This window comes from Diceros bicornis, chromosome 17 (assembly GCF_020826845.1).
Source record: "Diceros bicornis minor isolate mBicDic1 chromosome 17, mDicBic1.mat.cur, whole genome shotgun sequence".
Taxonomy (NCBI): domain Eukaryota; kingdom Metazoa; phylum Chordata; class Mammalia; order Perissodactyla; family Rhinocerotidae; genus Diceros; species Diceros bicornis.
In genome coordinates this window covers 32,580,846-32,606,390 of record NC_080756.1, presented here as the reverse complement: position 1 = coordinate 32,606,390, position 25,545 = coordinate 32,580,846, and the positions used below count along the sequence as shown (strand labels likewise).

The 25,545-nt window shown below is 38.3% G+C and overlaps 1 protein-coding gene across 1 annotated transcript in view; it reads right to left on the bottom strand.

The window, feature by feature from the left end:
- Positions 1-7,629: 7,629 nt before the first annotated feature.
- IPO8 (importin 8) overlaps positions 7,630-25,545 on the bottom strand; it is a 71,791-nt gene continuing 53,875 nt past the window's right edge. Inside the window, exons 21-25 of the mRNA XM_058558570.1 lie at positions 17,164-17,384; positions 14,943-15,148; positions 12,773-12,976; positions 10,530-10,646; positions 7,630-9,593 (exon numbers count right to left, since the gene is read on the bottom strand). Of these exons, the coding sequence (XP_058414553.1) occupies positions 9,496-9,593; positions 10,530-10,646; positions 12,773-12,976; positions 14,943-15,148; positions 17,164-17,384 (846 nt within the window). The 3' untranslated portion in view covers positions 7,630-9,495. The remainder of the gene's footprint in view (positions 9,594-10,529; positions 10,647-12,772; positions 12,977-14,942; positions 15,149-17,163; positions 17,385-25,545) is intronic.

Below are 25,545 nucleotides of genomic sequence, written 5' to 3'. Positions count from 1 at the left end.
TTTTAAAGGCAAGGAAGGACACACTAGGAGGTAAGAATTCTAGAATGTTTTACAGAGAATCAAGAAATTTGTGTGGGTAAAAATAGTTTTCGAAATTCTGGGGACCAAAATAGTCAGCCTTCTTCTGCCTGGTATTGGTGACAGAGCGTGAACGTGGCCCCAGGGTGAAGGTCAACTGCCCGACGGCCCCTCCCCTGCTTGTCCAGTGGGCGTGGGCACAGGCGGGAGCTGGCCATGGTCCAGCTCACTTCCGTATTCTTATTTATTGACTTTTAGAAACTCTCCCTTAATGAATGAAGTTTCTTTCTCTATTTCTTGTGACTTCTGTACGTTTCTACAGCTTTCAAAAGAGCAGAATTATGCAAAGGTGCATTCACTTGAAGGGGATCAGGATATGCCACTCCACAATACGCCACTTAGGTATAAGGATTCTTTTGAGCAGAAGGCAATTGAGAATCAACAGATGCAGGAAGAGTTCTCTGTCCTCCCCTTGTCTACCTGAAAGCCAGGCATAAATTTCCCTTTGTGAAGCTGTGCCCCACCACCACTTGGAGGAAAGAGGAACTCTTATCACCGGAGATGGGCCGTCAACACCGAGGCGAGTTTGCATAAACAGACCTTCCTAAAATAACACTTCTCTTCCATTAGCTCTCCATGTTCTTCCTAGTCACTCGCCAATGATTTATCGTCCCTTGAGGCCCAAACCTCCTTTCCTTTGTTAAAATGGTATATAAGCCCCTAAGTCTAACCACTTCTTTGAGTTTCACTCCCATGCACATTAATTAAAAATTGCATATTTTTTCTCCTGTTAATCTGTCTGTTATTAGTTTAATTCTCAAGGCCCCAGTTACTGAGCATAAGAGGATAGAGGAAATGTTTTTCCTCCCTGACACACTCCATTAAATTTTTTTAAGACTCTCAATAGATAGATAAATAATAGATAGATGATAGATAGATACAATATCCTATCTATGTATAGAGAGAGACCTATTTTCCCACTGTGTTCTTTACACGTGTGTATGTATATGTATATAGTATGTGTGTATGTATATAGATTATATAGTGTATATACATATACACTATATAATGTATATAGATAGATTATATATATATAATCAAATGCTTTTAAACTCCATACTTAATCTTTGCTTTGAAATTGTCATAAATTAAAAATTACCCTGAAGGGCCAGCCCGGTGGTGTAGTGGTTAAGTTCCCACGCTCTGCTTCGGCGACCTGGGGTTCACAGGTTCAGATCCCGGCTGCAGACCTACGCACTGCTTATCGAGCCAGGCTGTGGCAGGCATCCCACATATAAAGTACAGGAAAATGGGCACATATGTTAGCCCAGAGCCAATCTTCCTCAGCAAAAAGAGGAGGATTGGCAACAGATGTTAGCTCAGGGCTAAGCTTCCTCACCAAAACATAAATAAATAAAATAAATTACCCTGTAGACCACATTTACAATCTTATAAAAGCATGCAGTGGGAAAATAGATCCACCATAAAGAAATACACTTTACAGCATTTTTAAAACATAGCTCTTCAATTATTAGGGTATACTGCTAATCACAGTTAGTACAACTGGACTATGTTGATTTCATTCCAATACAATATCTCATAGAGGGTCTGTGAAACCAGATTGACAGCATAATCCATTACTCTAATTTAGTGGTTCTCTGCAGGGCAAAATAAAATTAACAGTGTCACCAAATAACCATCGCCAAGTGACAGCTCAACAAAAGACCTAGAGAGGTAAATGTCTGTGTTATTACATTACAGAAGCAATCCTATTCTGTGTTTAAACCCCACAGTCAATTCTAACTCCAGATATCTCTGAAAATCAGATTTCCAAGTTGAATATAAACATGAGATGGCAAAAATAGAGCTCAAGGGCAGAGAGGCCTGTCCAGGATTGTGAATACTTTTGAAAGAGAAAAAAATATAGCTTTCCAGCTGTGCAAGTTCGTCATACACATTAAACCAATCTGTTGAAGAACCTTCTCGATTGCATGAGTTAGTAGAGCTGGCCCACTGAGTCAGTGTAACTCAAGATAATGCCTGAATATGTAAAAAATTAATTCAGCCATGGTTGCAAATGGTGTTTTATACCCATAAAAATACAGCCTATAAATTACATCGTGGCTTTTCATTTGTAGGAAGTTTTGCATATTAAAATGTAAAGCTGACTGAAAATAAAAATAAATGATAGTTCCTGGGAACAAATGCCTCACATCTGTAAACAAGATGTAAACTGAATCTAAGCTACAGATTTTGTCATATCTGTTTTTAGATATAGCTTAGTTTGAAAGTAGACAATCTAGACTATTTTAGGGAAATTCAGTTATATTTACTCTTCAGTTTCAACCTATTACAGAATCTTGGGGTGAGGAGGAATCTTGGCGATTATCTAGTTCTGCCTCATATCAGAGGCCAGCATTCCCTCTCCAGTGTTGTCATATGGGTAATATCGGATTGTTTTCCTAGGAATTCAGGGTGTGTTGCCTTTATTCATACTGCAAAGTATAGGAGAGTCTTAATGAACAGTTAGTTATTAAGTTATCTATAGTTATATTAGTTATCTATATTATTATAGATATGCTATAGATAACATATTAGTTATCTATAGCAGCATAACAAATTGTCACCAACCTTAGCAGCTAAAAACACCAATCATTTATTATCTCACAGAGTTTCTGAGTCAGGAATCCAGGAGTGGCTTAGTGGATGATTATGATTTAGGGTCCCTCAGGAGGCTGTAGTCAAGCTGGCAGCCCAGCCTGCAGTCTCTGAAAACTTGACAAGGCTTAAAGCATCTACTTCCTAATTCAATCACGTGTCTATGGGCAGGAGGCTTCAGTTCCTCTCCAGGCGGGCCTCTGCATAGTGCTGCTCATGACACGGCTTCCACCAGAGCAAATGTCAAGTGAATGAGGGAGGGAGAACGCACCCAAGAGGTAAGTCACAGTGTTTTATAATCTAATCTTGGAAATGACACGCCATAACTTCTCCTGTATGCTATTGATCTCACGATCCAACCGTAGCACAATGCGAGCGGGAACAATACAAGGGATAGCAAGGCTCACTGGGGCCATCTTGGAGGCTGGCTACCAGAAGCAGAGAAAAGTAATCCACCTGGAGTCACATAACTCTCTAGATGCAAAGTGCTAGTTTGTTTCCTACACCAGTTAGCCTTCTTAGTTGCAACTAACAGCAACCAGCGCTAGCTAACTTAAGTAAAAAAGGAATATAATGGAAAAAATCTTAGTTTCTCACAGAACTCAAAGGAAGGTCACAAATGAGGCTCAGAAAATGTCAGGAACCAAGAGGTATTTGCTGAGTGAATATATTAAATTTAAAAGATAATATTTGAGGGGCCAGCATGGTGGCATAGTGGTTGGGTTTGTGCGCTCCTCTTCAGCGGCCAGGGGTTTGCATGTTCAGATCCTGGCTGTGGACCTATGCACCACTTGTCAAGCCGTGCTGTGGTGGCATCCCACATATAAAGTAGAGGAAGATGGGCATGGATGTTAGCCCAGGGCCAATCTTCCTCAGCAAAAAGAGGGGGATGGGCAACAGATGTTAGCTCAGGGCTAATCGTCCTCCCCAAAAAAAAGATAATATTTGACACTAGTTTAGGTACTATACTAATATAAGAAGTATATTAAACAATCACAACCCACGGGATATAATCAAAATGCACATTTATGTTTACCTTCCACTTGCTCTTTAAATTTTATCCACTGGCAAAAGTTTTTCCCCGTTTTTAGAGGAAAACACCCAGCAGACCCAATGATTTTCTGATCACTCTTAGGTAATAAAAAGCCCCACAATCACTTGATACTGAAAACATGATCTTGATTTAAAAATTAAAATGTCCAGCCCAAAATATTAATCAACATTTTGGTCTTCAAAGTTGAAACTTCTCCGGCACCTGCCTCTGCCCCCACCCCCGCCCCCAGGGTGTGAGTATTAGCCTTCTATTGCTGCTGTAAGAAATTACCATAAACTTGAGGGCTTAAAACACACAGATTTATTGCAGCTCTAGAGATCAGAAGTCCCAGATGGGTCTCTTTGGGCTAAAATCAAGGTGTTGGCAGGGCTGCATTCCTTTCTGGAGGCTCTAGGAAAGAATCCATCTCCTTGCCTTCTCCAGCTTCTAGAGGCCACCGGCATTCGTTGGCTCTTGGCCCCTTTCCTCCACCTTCAAAGCTAGCAATGACGGCTTCAGTCCTTCTCATATCTCATCACTCGGATCTTCTCTTCTGCCTTTAAGGAACACTGTGATTACACTGGGCACACTTGAATAACCCAGGATATGCTCCATATCTTAAGATCAGCTGATCATCAAAATGAGTTCTATCTGAAACCCTAATTCCCCTTTGCTATGTAAGGTTACATATTGACAAGTTCTGGGCATTTGAATTTAAACATGTTGGGGGAGGGCGAGTGGTCATTATTCTGCTTACCACAGCCTGTAACAGAGCAGCCAAACGAAGGACAACCACTGGTGAGGATTAACATAGGTGGTGGGATATCAAAGAGGAGGAAGGGAAAAGGCATCACCTGGCGGTAGCAGCTGGTTTAGCTTACATCATATTCTTTAAACCTGGGTTGAGAGAAGAGGCTGAAAGCCTGTCGGATGTAGGCACATTGAGAGAGTAAACATCTGCTTATTTGTTTCTGTCTTCAGAGAATCTCTGGCTATACTGCCCGACCACAACCCCATTAAGGGACTAGTCGGCTGGGGGGGTGGCCAGGATGGAGCACAGCTGTAAGGAGAGCTAACACCTCACGGGAATACATTGGAAATACGGGGCAAGGTAATGAAAGTTTCCAAACACAACTTCTCATTTAACTAGTGAAATAAAAACTGGTCTTGTTCCCACCAAAGTCGACAACATCCTCGTGAAGAAATAAACGCTTCTTGCTGGTATTTACCAACGTGGAACCTTTTGTTTTATGTGAAAATGCCACCAATCCTGAACCACCCAGCTGAGTGCTGTTTGACATCAGCAACCACAGGGAGCTAAAGATTATGAAATGGAATTTGCAGTTTTGCTTATTGGAAATGACCAATACTGAGTTACGTGGTTTGAAAAACTGTGTGTAATAAATGCATATAATAAATTTTTTATTTTGAAAATAGAAGTATACACATTTTATCAATTAAAAATCAGTTTCTGACTCCACCAAATAAATGTTGAGCAAATATGTAAATATCACTAGATTAAAGAGGAAACCAAATTATTGGCCTTCTTTAGATATTTGTTTGACTATAATTGAGCAAATAAATAATTCAAGTGGGATATTTTAAGTCCCACTGACCTCTCCAATCTAGCTATTACCAGAGAGTCTTCCTTTGGAGGGTTCTGGAACATGCAGGCTACCAATAATAAAACCACCATAAGCAAAGCACTACCTGGGTGCTAGGTTTCAGTAGTAAGTAGGACACAGATTTGGCTCTCAAGAAGCCTATATTACACAATTATTTGATTGTAAGTGGGATACATAATTCAAAGTTGGCATAGGGATCCTAAGAGGAGAAAGGAGTCTCTAAGAAAATATTTATGTTCCAAAGTGAAGGTGGCGAGGAATTTATCAAGTAAAGGGTAGGAGGAAAGAAGAGAAAAAGCAAAGAAAAAAAATTTTTTGCCTCAAATGTTGTGGCACATAAAACCTGTGCACTGGATTTAGAAACCAGTAGATCAGTAGGGACCGCAGGGTCCACAGGCGCCATCTTACCTCCTTGGGCATGTATCTACTTCACCTTCCAGCTGCTGCTACTGCAAAGGTGTCTTCTCCTTCCCAAAGCCAGGTGCCTCCACAGGAACCTACCTGTCTCTGAGATCTTATCTGTGGTCTCTGAGATGCCTCTAAGCTCCAAGCTCATTGGCAGAACCTCAAATATCCCTTCATTCATCTGTTCATATTAACCATGCTTGGTCACCAGATGCAAGATATATAAAGAAAACAAAATGTGGTACAAAATACTATGTAAAGCACAGTCTCTGCCCTTGAACTTATAATCAGTGGCATGAGCAATTCAAGGCAAAACAAAACAAACAGAAGTGCTGTGAAAAACAACAGGAAGGAGCTAACTCCAAGGCCGGAGATTACCTGCTCTGAAGGAATTCTAATTCACTGATGTGTTTAAGGAGAAAGGAGACCAGTGGAGTCAGACTGTCTGGAAATCAGCAGACGTGAGGGTCAAGCTGCAGAAGTTCCCAGGAGAGAACGACTGCAAAGGTGAACCATTAAGGGGACTGTCCTCACTGGCTAGACAGTAGGAATGGTGGGTCATTCTAAATAAGAGCTGTGGGGTGGGACCCTGGGCCACACTGAGAGGTGCCCATGAGGCCTTGCTGTGTGGTTCTCATCCTCCCCAGGTTTTCCCTTCATACCCTACGAGGTCCTCTGGGAAAAAGTCTCCATGAGGTCACTCCTGCCTGAGTTGCTCTTTGCTCCCTACACATTCCAAACCCTTTGGGCAGCCTCCAATTACCAGCTCTTGAGAGGCACCGATCTACTTGTGAAATCTCTTTTTCAAGTTGGGTGATCTCCAGGGTGAACTCCCTCTCATATGCCCTACAGGGAGCACGTGCATCACTCACCTCCCTCCATGATGGCAGAGCCTTGCACTCCCTCTTCCCCACGACGACACAGCCCTCTCCTCCCTATGCCAGCACTGCTGTCTGCCTCAGACTCTCCCGCCAATCTGCCACTCACTTTCTGTTGCATACATGCCTCTCTCCTGGCTGCAGGATCAGCCACAATTGTCCTCGTGTTTGTGCTCCTTCCTAAAGCAAAGTCCAACCCTTTGTCCATTGATTTTGTGGCCTTACTCACTAGCAGACTGCCCAAGAAGTTTCCAACCCACGCAGAGTCAGCACTTGTATGCTGATCTCAATGGAGAGAGTGAAACGGGGACAGGAAGGATTACCGTGTAAGGTTTATCTGGAATAATTTTTTTTACAGATGAAATGCATGTGCGCGCGTGCACACACACACACACACACTCACACACACACTCTGGTGGTCTTTGATCACAGGACCAGGTTTTCCTTGATTTCCTCCATGGACTTATCACAGTTTCCAGTCTCCCTTGCTGAAAAGAAAGCTGGACTGTAATTCATTATATTACTTAAATGACAGAATTTAAAATAATTGTTTTCTGCCTTAGGATTTTCACTGATTAACAATTTACTGGCTCAGTGTGGTCTTACCATAAATTAGAGGTGGGGAAAAGGAGCTTACTGTGGTACTAGGTAAGTAACTGAGAATAAGATGGACAACATTTATCGTTTTGACTGCTCCTAATCTGACGGCGGCCCATCAGAAAATGGCTTGGTTTCAAGTACCTTTTCCTTTCCTTCAAGGCCTTGATGTGGTTGAAGGCCCTTTGCTTTTTCAGAGCTTCTGTTGCGTGGATGCCATGGTTGATGAGACAGGCTCTAGCTCCCAACCACTCCCCACTCTCCAGCTGCTCCTGATGGGCCCTTGTTATCCTCCCAGACCAACGGCTGCCTTGCTCAGGTCCCCACAAGTCAGCAAAACACACTGATGGGTTTTTATCACTGGCCTAATGCACCTCCACATTTCAGAAAACATTTCACACAGAAGAGTTCAGAATCTGGGAATCACTCCGCATTTTATTTTACAGTACATTCATGTAAGTTCCTGCATTTCCAAGGTAACCAGATCACATTCAGGTTAGCACTGCTGGTAACAAAATTATACAACTACCCTGGCTTCAAAAACAAGATAGGATGATACACATGAACACCTCTTTCCCTTTAATACTGCAGAAGACAATACATCACAAAAATAAAATTACATGCCTTTTACAATCCAGTGTGAAGGCATATTATTTATGTTAAAATTAAACCATTTGGGACATGGGGAGAATAAGAAGAGTTTCAAAGCTTAAGATATCTAAAATTTCCCCAAATGCCGTCTTTCTCTTCTAACCACCAGTTGGCACATTCAGCATCAATGCCTTGGGAAGAGAAGGACAGGGGAAAGCAGGGCATCATTTAACTCCAAAACTCATGGCTTCTTAGGCTACTTCTGTAAAAACTACTTAAATAACCTAAAATTCTAAAAAGAGTTAATATTAACAAGGGATGGCAATATAGGAAGCACCTGGAGAAAATTCCTCCAGCCACTGATGAGAAATAGAAGCTGCAGACATTTCGCAAAAATGGAAAACTGTGTCACATCCAGTAATATATTAAGTTCTGAAAATATATTTTCACTTTACTGAATGAAAACAATATCGTCTATGTTCTGGTCTCAAATCAGTTCAGAAAAACAGCTGTAACCTCCATCTGCAATATTCCCTATAGGCTGTCTTACATCTAAGAGTGCAGCTGACCAATATCCCCAACCCTTGAAAGATCTAAGAAGCCAAACTGAGCTACAATAAAGACTAGAACGAATCAGGTAGGAGGAAATTCAGATGTGTGAGAAAGCAAGAAGTTATTTGGGTCTTTTTCCCAGATAAAAAATATTGTTACAAAATGTTTTGGACCCGGGTCCAACACAGCTGGAATGATAAGTTACTGAAAACGCAAGCCCCCATCCAGAAAGACAGCATGCTTATGCAGCACCTTTCTCCTAGAAGTTCAATGTGCTTTAGGACAATTACCAATTCATTGCGAAATTAAGTACAAGACTCAGAATATACTGGGACTTATCGTTAATTCCAGTGACTAAAGAGTCCCTGCCACTTGCAGCCAAAAAATTTTTGAGTCCTGAACTTATCAGGTTACGAATGAAATTGACACTCATATTTGCTGACTCCAAAAGAAACACCATCCCTTTCAGAAGGGTTGAAAAATATGATGGAAGAGGGAATAAGACACTTCTTATGAAAGCCACAAAACATCTTATGAGAAACCAGAGCCAGTGCATATTTCACAACCCCTGAAGAAAGCCCCCAGCAGCAGGGTGAGCAAGGGGAGCAGTGATGTTTTTGAAACCAGAGCGACTTGTAGCTAACTGCCTGACAGTAAATTCACATAGTAAAATGCAGAATAAGTCAACATAGAGCCAAGGTTTACATTATATCTAGAAATATGTTTTATGCTTTAAAAAAAATTGCAATGCACTCCAAAAAAATGTTTCAGATAATTCATGTACAACAGAAGGCACTGTTATCCGCATAAATCCATTGATTCTGCATGGCAAAAACCTGAGACGTGCAATCAATCCAAGCCTCGAAAACCACCTTGGTCGTTCATCCTTTGGAGCATGTTTGTCCTTTTCAGTCCAATGATTTTGTTTTTCTTTAATTTCATACATTACAGTAGCTGCTTAAAATATATATTTCAGGGTGAGAAAGGTCAAAGGGGAAGGGGAGAGTGGATAAAAGTGCTGCCTAGCGCCAGACGGTAACTGGCACAGCAGGAGCGGTCCCTCCTCCTCCCCGACCCTCACCTTCGCCTGGTGAAGTACAATGTGGCGATGACATTTGGTCAGCTGAGGTTCCTGCTTTCAGTTGTTGCTGGGCATAGTCCCAAAGTTAAACGCCGAGAGGACTCCTTTGTTTTCAAAGGTGAAGCCTCCCTGTTGTTCGATCTTCTTCTTTGCCTCTGGCATTCACCGAGAGAAAGGGAAAAAACAAAGAGTATTTAAGGTGACAAGGTTGGAAACAACCTCAAAGGAGCCAGATTCTTTATACTTAGCACTGTGAAGGAATGTGACTCGTGGTATTAATTACTCTGCCCAACTGAGCATTGGCCTTTAACAGACCCATGTCAGGAAGCAGTTATGTTTACCATCATGGAAAAACGATTTGCTAAAAATGAGTGAAATGAAAACAAGCTTCAAAGTTGGGTTCCGCCCGCTCCACAGTCTACTGGTGAAAGGACGCTCAGACCTCTCACATCAGGAGGGCTGATACAGAATCTGTGCAGGACTGAAAATCTACGTCTACGCAGAAGAACCTGGGTTCTAAACTCTAGATGCCTATTCCATGATGTTTCCCACTAAAATATTTTTTTTAATTACAAAATCTTTTCCATTGATTTTCCAGGAGGGACCATAATAATGTCTGCATAAAATAATTTCTCCAGTTTAAAAACTGAAAATCAAAAAGAATCACCAACACATACAGCCCAACAAATAGAAATGGAGAGTATTTCATTTCCAGGAATATAAGCTCTTTGCAAGAACTCATAAAATGCCTTTGGTCCATCTGTGGTTAAGAAGTTTAGGTGGGTGATCCAATTGATTAACTCTCCCTCAGCAAGACTCATACCAACCCTTACGTCTTACCTTTGGCTCCAAAATAGGATAAGGATGTGAATAAGAACACCACTAAAAGACACATATTAATGCACAGTGTTTTGCAGAGCTAAGATATCATGAGTTATTAAAAAGATCATACAATACTCATAATTTCTTATTATCTTGACAGGTTGGCCTCTAACAATTTTAAAAAGTTACTTAGGTGCCACCAGGCTGATAAAATAAGGCTATTGGCACTCCTCCACACGCACTCGAATCAGGAAATCACCCCGGCTGACCTGCCACTGTCCTCCGGTGCTCTGCCAGTGTGTACACCTCCTGCAGCGCCCTCCTCTGATCCTCACTGAGCGGTGCCATCAGCAGTTGGTACCAGGCAGCATCCCGATTCTGCACAGCTGTTGCATTTTGGGGATGCATAGGGGAAGGAGGAAAAGATAAAGGAGTCCAGTGGCAATTATTATTTCAGAGAATAAAAGTGATGTGATCAAATTATAATGATCACAGACAGTAAGACACCAAGAGAACAGTACTATGATAAACACAAGGTGATAAAACTTATTCCAACAAAGAATTATTCCTGAGTACTCACTTTAGTACCAACTATGTGGGGCTATCAGAGGAAGGTTAGGACACCAAATCTCTGCTTTGCCTAGTTCTCTGCCTCCATCACCATCTCCTCTTCGTCTTGGAGTTTTACTAACTATGAATGCTCCCTAAAATCCAGATCTTGGGAAACCCCTGTACTCAACTTGGTACCATTTTCCTCCGGAATTCTCATCCCACCTGCAGCTTCAGCACTGCTCTTATACCAAGAACTCAATTTTGTACCTTTAGGCAAAACCATTCCCTAAGCTTTCCAGACTTTTCCATTTGGATAGCTCACCTCAAAATCAAATTGAACATTTTACCTCCCAAGCCCTCCTTATTTCCCCATTTCCATTACTAGTTCTATCAGTCTCCTAGTCAACCACTGTAAATCCCTATCATCTTTAACCATGCCCTGTCCACATCCAAGTCTCTGCTGCTTTCTTGAAGTCTTTCACCTATAGGCTTCTTTCCATCGAATGCCATCCTCCCACTCCAGGGTCCTATTACTCCTAAATTAACAAAGTAATCTCCTAATGCTTGGTTCCTGAGTCGAGTCCCCTTCAGTTCTTTTTGCACATCATCATCCGATAACTCCCCTGAGGAAAACTACTACATCCCCGAGGTCACTTCTTTACAGAAAAACGTTCAACAACACGCCAATGGGCAATTAAATAAAGACCACCTCAGTCCAGAACTCAAGGTTGGTACAATTCAGTCCCATTTTATTACTTCACAGACTTTACACAGTGGTCCCTACACGATGATCCAAAGCTGGTTGCCTATCACTTGAGGAGGATTTTCAAAATTCATATCCTGAGATCCCCCCCAAGACCTAAAAGCTTCCTTGCTGATTATGAAGCATACCAGGTCTGGAAGCAACTGCCTTAGAGCATACCCTCTGTATTCCCATCTCCACACTTACGCTCTTATTTTCCCCATGCTTTGGAATATCATTCCCTGTACTCTCTACCTCTAGTTCCCGCTAAATTTCAATAAAAGAGGTGATTTTATCTTTGTATTTGTAACGACACTAAATAATGCCAATATATTACACTAGCATTGTCTTGTTAGTAACAATATTTTATACACAAGGATGTTCACTTATTTAATTGCTTATAATGGCAAAAAAACTGAAAATACTTTTATATGTCCATCAGTGGAAATAAGTAAAGTATGGTATTACCATAGAAATAATATGTAACTATAAAACAAATGATTTATATTAGTGGGATTTTTTTTCAGTATAATTTCTTTATAATAATTTTCTAAATATTTTCATTGGTTTATTTATTTTTATTCTATAAATTTTCCATTTACATCTCTCATTTTTATACTGGGTTATTGGTCTTACTCATTTAGAGGAGGCCTTTGTAAACTGTGGATCTTAAGCCTATGATATGTATGTGACAAATATTTTCTCTCAATCTTTTACGAGTCCTTTAACTATTTATAGCGTCCTTTGCTGTACAAAATTGGTAAATTGCTTATGTAGTAAAAAGTTACTCTCTTATGGCAGCTGGACTCTCTTCCTTCCCAAAGGGATTGTGAATTGCCAATAAGTTTATGGTCACAATTTTTAAGCGACATATGTGAGATACTTTATTCTTTTCCGTAAAAATGCTTATCCATTTCTACCCAGAGGATGAGCAATATATGCAGACACTCTTGCCTGAAATTACTTTTGTGAGGATAACCTGAAGCCTCACCCTGCCACTTTATGATGATGAAGGTTGCTGGAACTGGGTGATGGGTGTTTCATTGTGCTATTCCCTCTCATTTTGTGTATGTTTGGGGATTTCTATAATAAAAATAAATATAATTTTTTAAAGGAATCTAAACCAATTTTGGGCAGATCCCAAAACAACTTCTAACACACGGAAATGAAAAAAGAGTTTAGAAAAAATATGTGAAGATTCAGAGAGTAAAGACATACTTAGCAGAGCTTGTGTAAAAAACTGATATTCATCCACACTATTGTCAAGGTCCAGTGGAGTGCTAAATCCCTCAAGGGCAGTCTCTTCCAACACTTCTTCATCCCAGTCATCATCATCTTCCTCTTCGTCTTCACCTCTTCCATTATTTGACTGCATTGCTTGAGCAGTTACATTCGTCTCCTCTTCATCACTTGAAATCTCCTCTGTGAATCCATTAATTATTTAAAAGGAATCAAAACACAAAATATAAAATTATTCCATAAAGAAAACAAAAATTATAAAATGACATTCTGGAAATGGAAAAACTACCATATAATTTTATATAAAATTATAAAAATAAACCTTTTCTTAACTACAGTTTGCAAGAATGAAAAAGACTTTATCCTCCTCACTGAAAACAATTTCCAACTATTCTTAAATCTGTGGTCCAGCTGAACATTACTACTGTTTTGCTATGGCTGCCTCACATTCATTCATATAAAAATACTATTTAACTACAGATTCCCAAATTAACTTCTTTCAAAAAATAAGACAAAATGATATGTTTTAAATAACAATGACCTCCCACTGAGAATTTGGGTCTCTTAACAATTAACTAAGTTGGTTATGAACTGCTCAGAAGTCTCAAATGAGAAGGTTATTTCTGCTCATATAAACAAAAAAACATAGAAATGTAAAGGAAAAATAGTTAGCCTCATGTAGGTTGAAAAGTTGTCAGCTGACTTGTATATCACCATGGATTCTGTTTCTATTTTCAGTGTCGGTCTGTTCCAAGCAGTTAGCCCAGAACTGTAAATAACCAGAAGGTAGTAAATGCAGAACAAAAGCAACCTAAGAGGAAAAACCTGGAGTAAACCCAAACCAGTCAATATTAATCTAAAACTAGTTCTACAAAACACGCTATACTGAAGCACCTGGATTAAACTGCAGGGTAGTTTTAGGGATAAGGCAAAAAACCATAGTTTTGACCACATACATGGAAAAAAATATATATATACATACACACACACCCCTACACACACCTACACATACATATGGCAAAGGTATAATTACAAAGACAGCAAGAAATACCTTTGCTAATTAATCATTCTATACTTCAGTAGGAAATTCAACAAGGAAGTCTGGAATATTACCAGAAAACATCCCTCAAGTCATATTAGTTATAAACCAATAGTGAGCAAAGCAAAAAATTAGAAAGAGAACATTGTCACATACAGAAAAAAAGAATTCTACAATTGTTGGCACATACTTAGCCAAAAAAAAAAAAAAAAAAAAAACTTCTAGTAAAGAAGCATTACTACAAAAGACCTACGAAGAATTCAGAAAAACAAAAAAATTAGAAGACATGCTTTGTGTTGGCGGCGGGGGAAGGGTACCATTCTCGTATATGAACAAACTGGGATGATGCCAGTTAAATGCAAAATGTTTTAAACCTACACATGCTGAAATCATAGAATTTAGCATCAAAAATAGAGCTGTATGTTTTCCAGGAAAAGTTCTGATTTTTATCAGTTAAAGAAGTATCTGTTTTTAACCAGAAGAGGAAAAACTCCACGTTACTTCCTGGGCCCTAGCAAGTAGTTTTGCAATACCATAAAATAAAGATCTAATGTTCTTGACTCTAACAATCTTATTGACTCTTGATTAAGCAAATCACCTTCATTTATGTCCTTTATTCTAAATTTATTAATATGTAAACCACAAATATCTCCCAATTATAATGTTTGATGAGGAGTTACCAAAGAACCATTATACAAAAAATCAGGCACTCTCTACTAATCTGCTGTACTCACACTTCTGCTCTTAATCTCATGGTTCTTTTAATTCATGGCTGCTGCCTTCACTGAGACTATTGGCACAAACAAGAAAATGAAATACTGGGTTGCTAACTTATTATCAAGACCATTTAATTCTGTTATAAATGTATTTCCCAGCGTGTAACAACATTCATTGGGCTTAATAATAAATGATTTAAGTGTCAAATGTGAACAAATCTAAATTTACATCACATGATATAATTAAGTCTACCAAACCCAAAATATTTCTTAAATGGACAACAGGGCAAAGAATGTAAATCTGTTTAATAACTCCAAATAGACTAAAACTCAAAGAAAACGTATGCTCAAATAAAAATCAATTCTAGCATACATTGCAATTAGAAGACTTTACCATTTTCTTCCATATCAGCTTTCTCTGCTTTGGAGCGATCTTCCCGGTTTACTAGCTGTCTAGTAGCACAGACCTGCTTTAGGCCAAGGAAAAGGAAAAGAATTGAGGGCACAATCTGCCCCACCACGGCATCTACTGCAGGAGGTCGATTTTGTAATTCCAAAAGGATACTCAATCCTATTATACACATCTTCCGGTCATGATGCCTACAAATTACAAAGGAAAAAAAACGTGCACATGAGAAATGAGGACAAATTCTGAATGTCCTCCTTTCAAAAAGAATGTCCAAGGTATACCCTAAGGTTCATTCATTGGAATTATACAGAGGTATCCCCCATTTTGTACTCATAAATCCTATGTAAATCAAGCTTTGTAAACCAATAATTATCATCACTTAATGGGAGTCTGCAGTTAATATGTTAAATCCTGCTGTATTATCAATTTATGATTAATATAAATGCTATATGTGGGCCTTGGCATAACAAGTTTTATTAAAGCAGGAATACCTGTATTTGACAGCATAAAATTCCTATCCAATGAAGAAAAGGAAAAATTCCTTAGACTTAAGTCTTCATTAGATTGGTCCACAAGGTTTCTTGGCACATATATTATACCACTAATCCCAGGTGCCAAAAGCTATTTCAAAAACTCAGCATCTAATAAGCTGAACTTAATGACTGTAAGTAAACATATTCAATGTCCTCTGCTATAACACAGGATGAGGAAAATTTAATTCTGAAGGAAAATATTTTGACCAATATACATTACACACATTTCTTTACTAAATGTTTAAGTTGTTTAAACCTAAAAATATTAAGAATGAAAACACTACTATATTGGTATATAACACTCTTAAAATTGCAGGCATGAACAAAAAATTCATTGGCAATGATTAGATTTATTAAAAATGAGAGTAATATAAAACAAACCCAATGATGAATATATTACAAGCTTCTGTTATTCTTTATTATTTGCATTGCTTGATTCATTCAAGTTACTAATGCCAAAGTAGTATACTATAACAGGAACTGTACTTGACCTGAGGGCTTTCTCATCCATGTAGCCCCTAACTAGTAGTGTACTGGGTGTCAAGAGGATCACAGCAGGAAAGATGATTATCAAGTGGGGCGCTAAAGAATCCAAGGAAGCACAATCCCAGAATGCCCAGCCTATGCAATAGCTGAGACAGCCTTTCTATCTTTGGAAAACTGCTTATAGATGCTAATAAAGAGAGAAGTGCACCACCTGAATCACTATGAACGACCAAATCTCTACTCCGTAAATCTTGGTCAGAGATAACTTTAAGCACAATTTCCTTTTAAAGTATGTTCTTCCCTTTAAGGCTTTAAGAAGACATCTAAATCAGGGACAAATTCAAGTCTCCTACAAGTAGAAAAATTAGAATACACATAGCAGCTTGTAAATATGTCCCCCATTCCTATCCTACCATCCTAATTCAGGCCTCCATCACGGCCCCACCACTTAGCAGTGTCCTAACTACTCCTCCTGCTGGAAGGAAGGCTTTTCCCCTCAGCAAACTCTTCTAAAGGATATCTTACAAAACTCAGAAGAACACTAGTTATTTCTAATGTTTTAAACAAATTAATCAGCAATCTAGGTCAAATTCTAGTACAACACAGTCACTAACATGTGTTGGGTTACGTGAGGTGAGCATATAACTACGATTTGGGACCTCACTTTTCCTGTGTTTGAAAACTAGGACAGTGCTTCACATAAGGCCAAACTCTCCTAGCAGGGCAGCATCTGGGCTACAACTAAGAATCCTTCTGACCTCACATCTGAGAACAGGCTCCCTTGAGATCTGCAAAGAGTTCAATATCCTGGTACATGATAGCATTACCAGACTGGTACTTTCCTTAGAAACCTGCCTCCATTTAGAATGTTTTTACCCATAGACACTTAATAGGCATGGAACCTGGATGGACACTGAATTCTTGTTGCCTAGAGATATAACAACACATAGAAGTCAAAAACAAGTGGGGAAGGGCTATAGCTAATTTTCAGAGCCTGCATTCTTTTCACTAGATTATACTGCTGAAACACATCCTTAATTCTCTAAAAATTAAATATTATGTTAACAATACACTAAAAATAATTCTTAAGATATGAAAATTATCTTTTTACATGCCATTATCTGTACATATTAAAAAGTCAACTTCCCAGAAACAGAAATGCAGTGCAAAATCCAAAAGACACATACCCAAGAAAACAATCTGTGTCATTCATCCACTGATTTATAAACTGTACAGTTATAGGTCCAGGGTTGTGAGGCAACTGAATTCGTTCTAAAGTATGTAGCAGCAAATCAGGGTTGTAGTACAAGGCAGCAATTGCAACCTGAAGACACATAGTACGGAGCTCACTCGTTTTGACCCCTCGGGTTAGTCTCTCCAAAACAAGCTGAACAAAGAGTGGAATGCACTAGAGGAAAAAAAGAAAAAGAGAATCAACCATACACAGAGAAACCAAGTAACTTTTATAGAAAGCTGAATGTTGGTAAAGAGTGTTATCAATAAATAAGATACTCTTAATGACAACAAAATTTTTGCTTATTTAAATCGTTTTTAGAGTTATTAAACAAATTTATATTCTCATAAAAAGCCAGAGAGATTAAATAGCCAAAAAGAGGTCCTGGAGCAGTGCCAGGAAGTCCCCTTCCCTTTTAGGTGCAGATTACAGTTAGTTGAAGATTGTCCTATAAGAGTCCACACTCATATGATGGCCATAATCCAAATGTAGACTCAGTCACTTCCACATTTAAGGTAAAAGGACGAGGAGGGAATTTTTCTTCGATAAATCAAATTGAAAATAAATGAATGAAACTCAGAATAAGCATGATATGATCAGAATTTCTCTTGAGAAATAAAATTCCTAAATAAATAAATTATTTATTTTGTATGGGGATGTAATGCACAGCATGGTGACTACAGTTAATCATACTGTATTGTATATTTGAAAGTTGCTAAGACAGTAGATATTAAAAGTCTGCATCACGAGAAAAAAATTTTTGTAACTGTGTATGGTGACGGATGTTAATTAGACTTATTGTCATGATCATTTCATAATATATACAAAGATCAAATTATTATATTGTACACCTGAAACTAATATAATGTTATATGTCAACTATATCTCAATAAAATTTAAAAAACAGAAAATTCCTGTTGGTGTAAGTAAAAGACTGAAGAAAAAATGGTGGACTTCGCACATTAAAATAAAATCATCTGACTCTAATTCTAAAGTGCAATATTGATAAACTAATTTTATTAGAAACCTTAATAGTGATTTTCAATTAAAAGGAATGGGCTGAAATGATTGTGTACAATAAAATTCTGAGGTCTTAATATAAGCTCATTTTAAAATTAAACTTTAAAAATCAAGGTTTTGGGCGAGGATGGGATGAATAGGCAGAGCACAGAGGATCTTCAGGGCAGTGAAAATACTCTGTATGTTACTATCATGGTGGATACATGTCATTACACATTTGTCCAGACCCATAAAATGTACAACACCAAGAGTGAACCCTAGTGTAAACGGTGGGCTCTGGGTGATAATGATGCGTCAGCGTAGGCTCATCAATTGTAATCAGTGTACTACCCTGGTGGAGATGCTGATAATGGGGGAGGCTAAGTATGTGTGGGGGCAAGGGGTATGTGGGAAATCTCTGTATCTTCTGTTCAATTTTGCTGTGAACCTAAAACTGCTCTAAAAACTGAAGTCTATTAAAAAAATATTCAAAGTTTCATGTAGAAATTTAAGAGTTAAATTTAATATGTTTTCTTTAGTAGGCCAAACTATCAATACATTCAGATCAGCAGAATACTAGCCTTGTGTAGGATAATATATAAAACCAAAACACATGATTACATGTGCTACTTTTAAGATTGATATTTTATAAAGAGATGACTAGTTCGATTAACTCTATTGATTTGTTCTCACATCCAGTGTCCTGATTTGTTGACACAACAATATAGCATATAAGCTACATTAAAAATTATTACTATGGTCAAATAATTACTGTGAATCAATGAAGCCACAAGGAAATGTAAACTAAGTTTGAAAAGCTCTTTTTGGGATGTTTTAATAATAAAGTTTCATTTTAACAAATATTTATGATTACATGCAAAACCATTAAGAATATAAAAAAACTTTAAGGTTTTAAAACTAGTAAAACTAAAATTATCCCTTTACATTATATTAAAACAAAACCAATTATGAAGACTGATTATGCAGAATATCTCTATTTACTACTATGGAGTGATCTGCAGGATATATTGAAGTGAAGAAGGAAAGATGGAAAAAAATATGTATAGTATGCCATTGTTTAAGAAGGTGAGAAGAGAATAAATATATATATATATGTGTGCTTACTTTTTAAAATGAAAGGATGAACTAAAAACTGGGGGGGAAATGGGGAAAAAGAATAACGGTCTCAGAGGGGACAGGGATGGAAGATAGACTTCCCTGAATATACAGGCATACCTCATTTTATTGCATTTGTTTTATTGTGCTTCGCAGATACTGTGTTTTTTAAAAATTGAAGGTTTGTGGCACCCCTGCACCGAGCAAGTCTATTAGCACCATTTTTCCAATAGCATTTGCTCACTTCATGTCTCTGTGTCACATTTTGGTAATTCTTGCAATATTTCAAACTCTTTCATTATTATTATATTTGTTATGGTGAACTGTGATCAGTGATTTTTGATGTTACTATTGTAATTGTTTTGGGGCGCCATGAACTGCGCCTGCATAAGACAACGAACTTGATAAATGTTGTGTGTTCTGACTGCTCCACCCAAAGGCCATTCCCCCATCTCTCTCTCTCTCTTTGGGCCTCCCTATTCCCTGAGACACAACAACATTGAAATTAGGCCAATTAATAACCCTACAATGGCCTGTAAGTGTTCAAGTGAGAGGAAGAGTCGCATGTCTCTCACTTTAAATCAAAAGCTGGAAATGATTAAACTTAGTGAGGAAGGCATGTCAAAAGCCAAGACAGGCTGAAAGCTAGGCCTCTCGAGCCAAACAGTTAGCTAAGTCGTGAACGTAAAGGAAAAGTTCTTTAAGGAAATAAAAAATGCTACTTCAGTAGACACATGAATGTTAAGAAAGCATAACAGCCTTATCGCTGATATGGAGAAAGTTTTAGTGGTCTGGATAGAAGATCAAACCAGCCACAACATTCCTTTAAGCCAAAGCCTAATCCAGAGCAAGGCCCTAATCCTCTTCAATCCTCTGAGGGCTGAGAGAGGTGAGGAAGCTGCAGAAGAAAAGTTTGAAGCTGGCAGAGGTTGGTTCATGAGGAAAGAAGCTGTCTCCATAACATAAAAGTGCAAGGTGAAGCAACAAGTGCTGATGTAGAAGCTGCAGCAAGTTAGCCAGATGCTCTGGCTAAGATATTAATGAAGGTGGCTACACTAAACAGAAGAGTTTCAATGTAGACGAAACAGCCGGACATTAGAAAATACCATCTAGGACTTCCACAGTTAGAGAGGAGAAGTCAGTGCCTGGCTTCAAAGCTTCAAAGGACAGGCTGACTCTCTTGTTAGGGGCTAATGCAGCTGGTGACTTTAAGTTGAAGCCAATGCTCACTTATGTTTCAAACTCCTAGGGCCCCTAAGAATCATGCTAAATCTAGTCCGCCTGTGCTCTATAAATGCAACATCAAAGCCTAGAAGACAGCACATCTGTTTACAACACGGTTTACTGAATATTTAAAGCCCACTGTTCAGACCTACTGCTCAGAAAAAAGATTCCTTTCAAAATATTACTGCTCATTGACAATGTACCTGGTCACCCAAGAGCTCTGATGTACGGCAAGATTAATGTTGTTGTCATGCCTGCTAACACAACACCCATTCTGCAGCCCATAGATCAAGGAGTAATTTCAACTTTCAAGCCTTGTTATTTAAGAAATATATTTTGTAAGGCTATAGCTGCCATAGTGATTCCTCTAATGGATCTGGGCAAACTTAAAACCTTCTGGAAAGGATTCACCAATTCTAGATGCCACTAAAAACATTTGTGATTCATGGGAAGAGGTCAAAATATCAACATTAACAGGAGTTTAGAAGCAGTCTGGATGACTTCGAGGGATTCAAGACTTCAGTGGAGGAAGTAACTGCAGATGTGGCGGAAATAGCAAGAGAAACAGAAATTAGAAGTGGAGCCTGAAGATGTGACTGAATTGCTGCAATCTCATGATAAAACTTGAACGGATAAGGAGTTGCTTCTTATGGATGAGCAAAGAAAGTGGTTTCTTGAGACAGAATCTACTCCTGGAGAAGATGCTGTGAAGATTGTTGAAATGACAACAAAGGATTTAAAATATTACATAAACTTAGTTGATAAAGCAGAGACAGGGTTTGAGAAGATTGACTCCAATTTTGAAAGAAGTTTTATTGTGGGTAAAATGCTATCAAACAGTGCCACATGCTACAGAGAAATCATTCTTTTTTATTTTATTTTATTTATTTATTTATTTATTTATTTTATTTATTTTTTTTTTTGGTGAGGAAGATCAGCCCTGAGCTAACATCCGTACTAATTCTCCTCTTCTTGCTGAGGAAGGCCAGCTCTGAGCTAACATCTATTGCCAATCCTCCTCCTTTTTTTTTCCCCCCAAAGCCCCAGTAGATAGTTGTATGTCATAGTTGCACATCCTTCTAGTTGCTGTATGTGGGACACGGCCTCAGCATGGCCAGAGAAGCGGTGTATCGGTGCACGCCCGGGATCCGAACCCGGGCCGCCAGCAGCGGAGCACGCACACTTAACCGCTAAGCCATGGAGCCGGCCCGAAATCGTTCATGAAAGGAAGAGTCAGTTGATGCGGCAAACTCCATTACTGTCGTATGTGAAGCAATTGCCACAGGCCCCCACCTTCAGGACCACCACCCTCATCGGCCAGCAGCCATCAGCATCAAGGCAAGACCCTCCACCAGCAACAAGACTACAACCTGCTGAAGGCTCAGATGATGGTTAGCAATAAAGTCATTTTTTAATTAAGGTATGTACACTTTTTTAAGACAGAATGCTATTGCATACTTCATAGACTACAGTACACTGTAAACATAACTTTTATAGGCACTAGGAAACCAAAAAATTCATGTGACTCGGTTTACGGAAATAGTCTGGAACTGAAGCTGCAATATCTCCAAGGTATGCATGTACCTTGTTTTGTAAATTAGACTTTGGAACTATCCATATGTCTTATATATTCATTAAAAAAATTTTTAAAGCAATCCCTAAAAATTAAAATAAAATGAAATAAATGAATCAAACAGATTATTTTAAATGACTTTAAATTTATGATTTGACTGTATTTTGGCTATATATATCCCCAGCATACGGATATACCCTGGTGATAAAAAGAGGTACTAAAAATTCTTAAGACTTCAATAGTAATCATATATTGGTGATAATATTGGTATAATTACTCTGAGACTGAACGTACATATTAGTGGGATAAAGCAAGTAAGTAATTACGATGAGAACCAGGATTTTTGGTATGGGAGATATAGATCAGGATCAATTAGGTTAGGTAAAATAATGTAGTCCCGAATTTGAATCGGAAATATCTGTGTGTATTAATGATGCATTAATCTTAAAAAGATACGATATGTATTTCCTAGCTCTCTTTTGTATAAATAATGACTAACTCACTAGCAATGAATATCCCTTGTGCTTACAGTCTTGAAATACCATTTCTCAGGGTAGGGCAGGAAATGTACAAGATGAACCTGGAACATCTAGTCATACCAGATAGCAAGCAGACTACCAAACACTACTAGAGTCAGGTCAAAAGCACTCATATGACAAATTCAAGAGGCTCCCACTGGCCAAAGTTGAAACAACTTTGTATACCTGAAATATAGTGAAACATATCAAATAAATTTCAGTCTATAAGTTCATAATAATTCCAAGAAAAAGCAAAAACAAAACACCTCACTGGTCATCTTTGGAGGATGCTAGGAAACGAACATTATCTTGAGTCATGGTAAATAAAGGGAAATACTCAACTATTCCTGAGAGTAATCTGATGATTGATGAGAAAACATTTCTCTTCATAGAAATATTTCAGCTAACAAATGAATACAGAATGACAGAATTCGAATATCACCACCAACAGCACTAACATCATGAGATGAGAGACAACCAGACATTCTGTGCCTCCTGGTAGAACTACACACCACCATTTATGAAGTATTCTTGCCAAAAAAAAAACACAAATGAATCTGACCAAATCTCTAGATCTAACTACCAACTTACAGGAAATGCAGAGGAATGTAATGCCAAGGCCATACAGTCCTTCAGCTGTACCTGAGTGCACTATAACAGTAATCTCACCAACATCAGAGATCCCCTAGTGTCCTTAACTTTCTGACAGAAATTCTTGAATACCAACTTTCTAATCCCTCTGCAACCCAGTTTTAGGAGTAGAAACCCACTGTATTACATTAGAAATTCTAATGCACTAACTTCAAATGCATCCATCCAGCTAAATGCAATTCTTCTATTCAACTCTTCTTCATAATCTACTGGACTCCTCCAAACTGGAATTTCAACTTTTTCCACTTTCTACAACTCTTCCTATTTTACTGAGAAGTAAAGCCATTGGAATTAAGCTTCCACATCCCTTCTTTCTACTTCAAGACACATCTGTATATCAGCATTATGCAAACAGCACTTTCACAACAATTAATAGATGTTTCTTGGGTTTGGAAAACAAAAAGATTCCAGAGTTAAATTAATTTTGGAAACACAGAATACTACCACCCCCTTAGACACATTTTCAGATAAAGGTACTAGGGAGTCAAGCAATAATGAAATCTGTTAAATTTTGATTTATCCAGTTTTTCCCAGACTTATGTAACCATTGAATACTTTTTTATGAACACCTACTAACACCATTAGATGGTCACAGTTTGAGTAATATCACCTTGATGTCATCTACTGTCCATACTTTCTGTATTTGTGGAAAAGATGCTCTTCATACTTTCCAAGTTAAACCTGTGCTCGTGGGCTTTTCCCTGCCCTCCTCATCTAACGCCTTGTTTTTTCTGGTGTTTTCTGTGCAATGTGTGCAATGATTCCCACTGTAAATCTTGTTCTATTCTTCTATTCCAAATGCCAGTAGCCTAGAGCAGAACCAATACTCTCAGACCTCAACTAGCAATAGCCTCCTTGCTCATCTTCATATTCCAGTATATGCAGGAGTCCTGTTTAGATTAAGGACACTGCTAGCAGACTCATCTTTCTAAGTCTCTACCTTTGATCATGCCATTTCTCTGCTCAATGGGTTCTCTGTTCAACTGCTTACAGCAAGCGTTGGTAAACTTTTAGTAAATATTTTCAACTTTGCAGGCCACATACAGTCTCTGCTGCATATTCGTCTTCTTTTTCTTTTTTAAACATCCCTTCAAAAACGTAAAAACCATTCTTAGTTCCTAGGCCATAGAAAAATAGGTCACAGGCTGGATTTGGCCCACAGACCGTAGCCTGCCTACTTCTGGCTTACAGAATAGATTCTAAACTCTTTGACATGGATTTATTCTTTATCCTTCTGAATCATTAGATGCTACTGCTCAGAATTCTTCAAAGCCAGTCAACAGGACTAACCCCTTCTCTACTCCCTCTCAAATCCTGTGCTTTACTACCTCCTTACTTTGTTGACATCACAATTTCTTTTTACCTCCACTATATCACCTAAAATAGCACTCACTGATGAAGGGGAAAAGGAGCCTTCAAAAATACCTGTAAAACTTTATCAATCAAAAAAAAATGGGGGGGGGGGGTTGCTCTCAAAAATAATGGAGAATTTGGTGGTAAGCAAACCAGAAGAGGCTCGTAGCTCCTAATTAAAACAAGATAAACCATAGGTTAGCAGTTCATGTGAGGAAAAGAAGTAAGGAGACAGCCAAGAAGAACCCTCCCAGGGTCAGAATAAACCTCAAACATGGACTTTGAAAACTTCAAAGCAGCCATTATAAATGTTTAAAGAATAAAGGAAACCATGTTTAAAGTAAAAGAAGCTATGATGACAATGTCTCAGATATAAAATATCTATAAAGACACACAAATTATTAAAAAGTATCAAATGGAAATTCCAGAGTTAAAAAGTAATATAAGCAAAATGAAAAAGTCACTAGAGGGGCTCAATGGTAGATCTGAACTGGCAAAAGAGAGAATCAGCAAATCAGAAGATAGAACTAAAAAGATTATGCAGTCCAAAGACCAGAGAGAAAAGAAAATGCAGTAAAATGACCATTAAGCACAACAACATGTGTGTAACAGGAGCACTAGAAGGAGAGTAGAGAGAGAAAGAAGAAAACATATTTGAAGAAATAATTGCTAAAAACTTTCCAAATTTGACAAAAAACAATCTATACATCCAAGAAACTCAACAAAATTCCAAGTAAGATAAACACAAAGAAATCCACACACAGACACATCATAGTAAAAATGCTGAAAAACAAAGAGAAAATATTGACAATAGCAGCAAAGAAAACACATACATCATCACCAAGTATAAGGGAATGCTAATAAGATGAACAGCTACTAATCATTGTTTCTTATCAGAAAC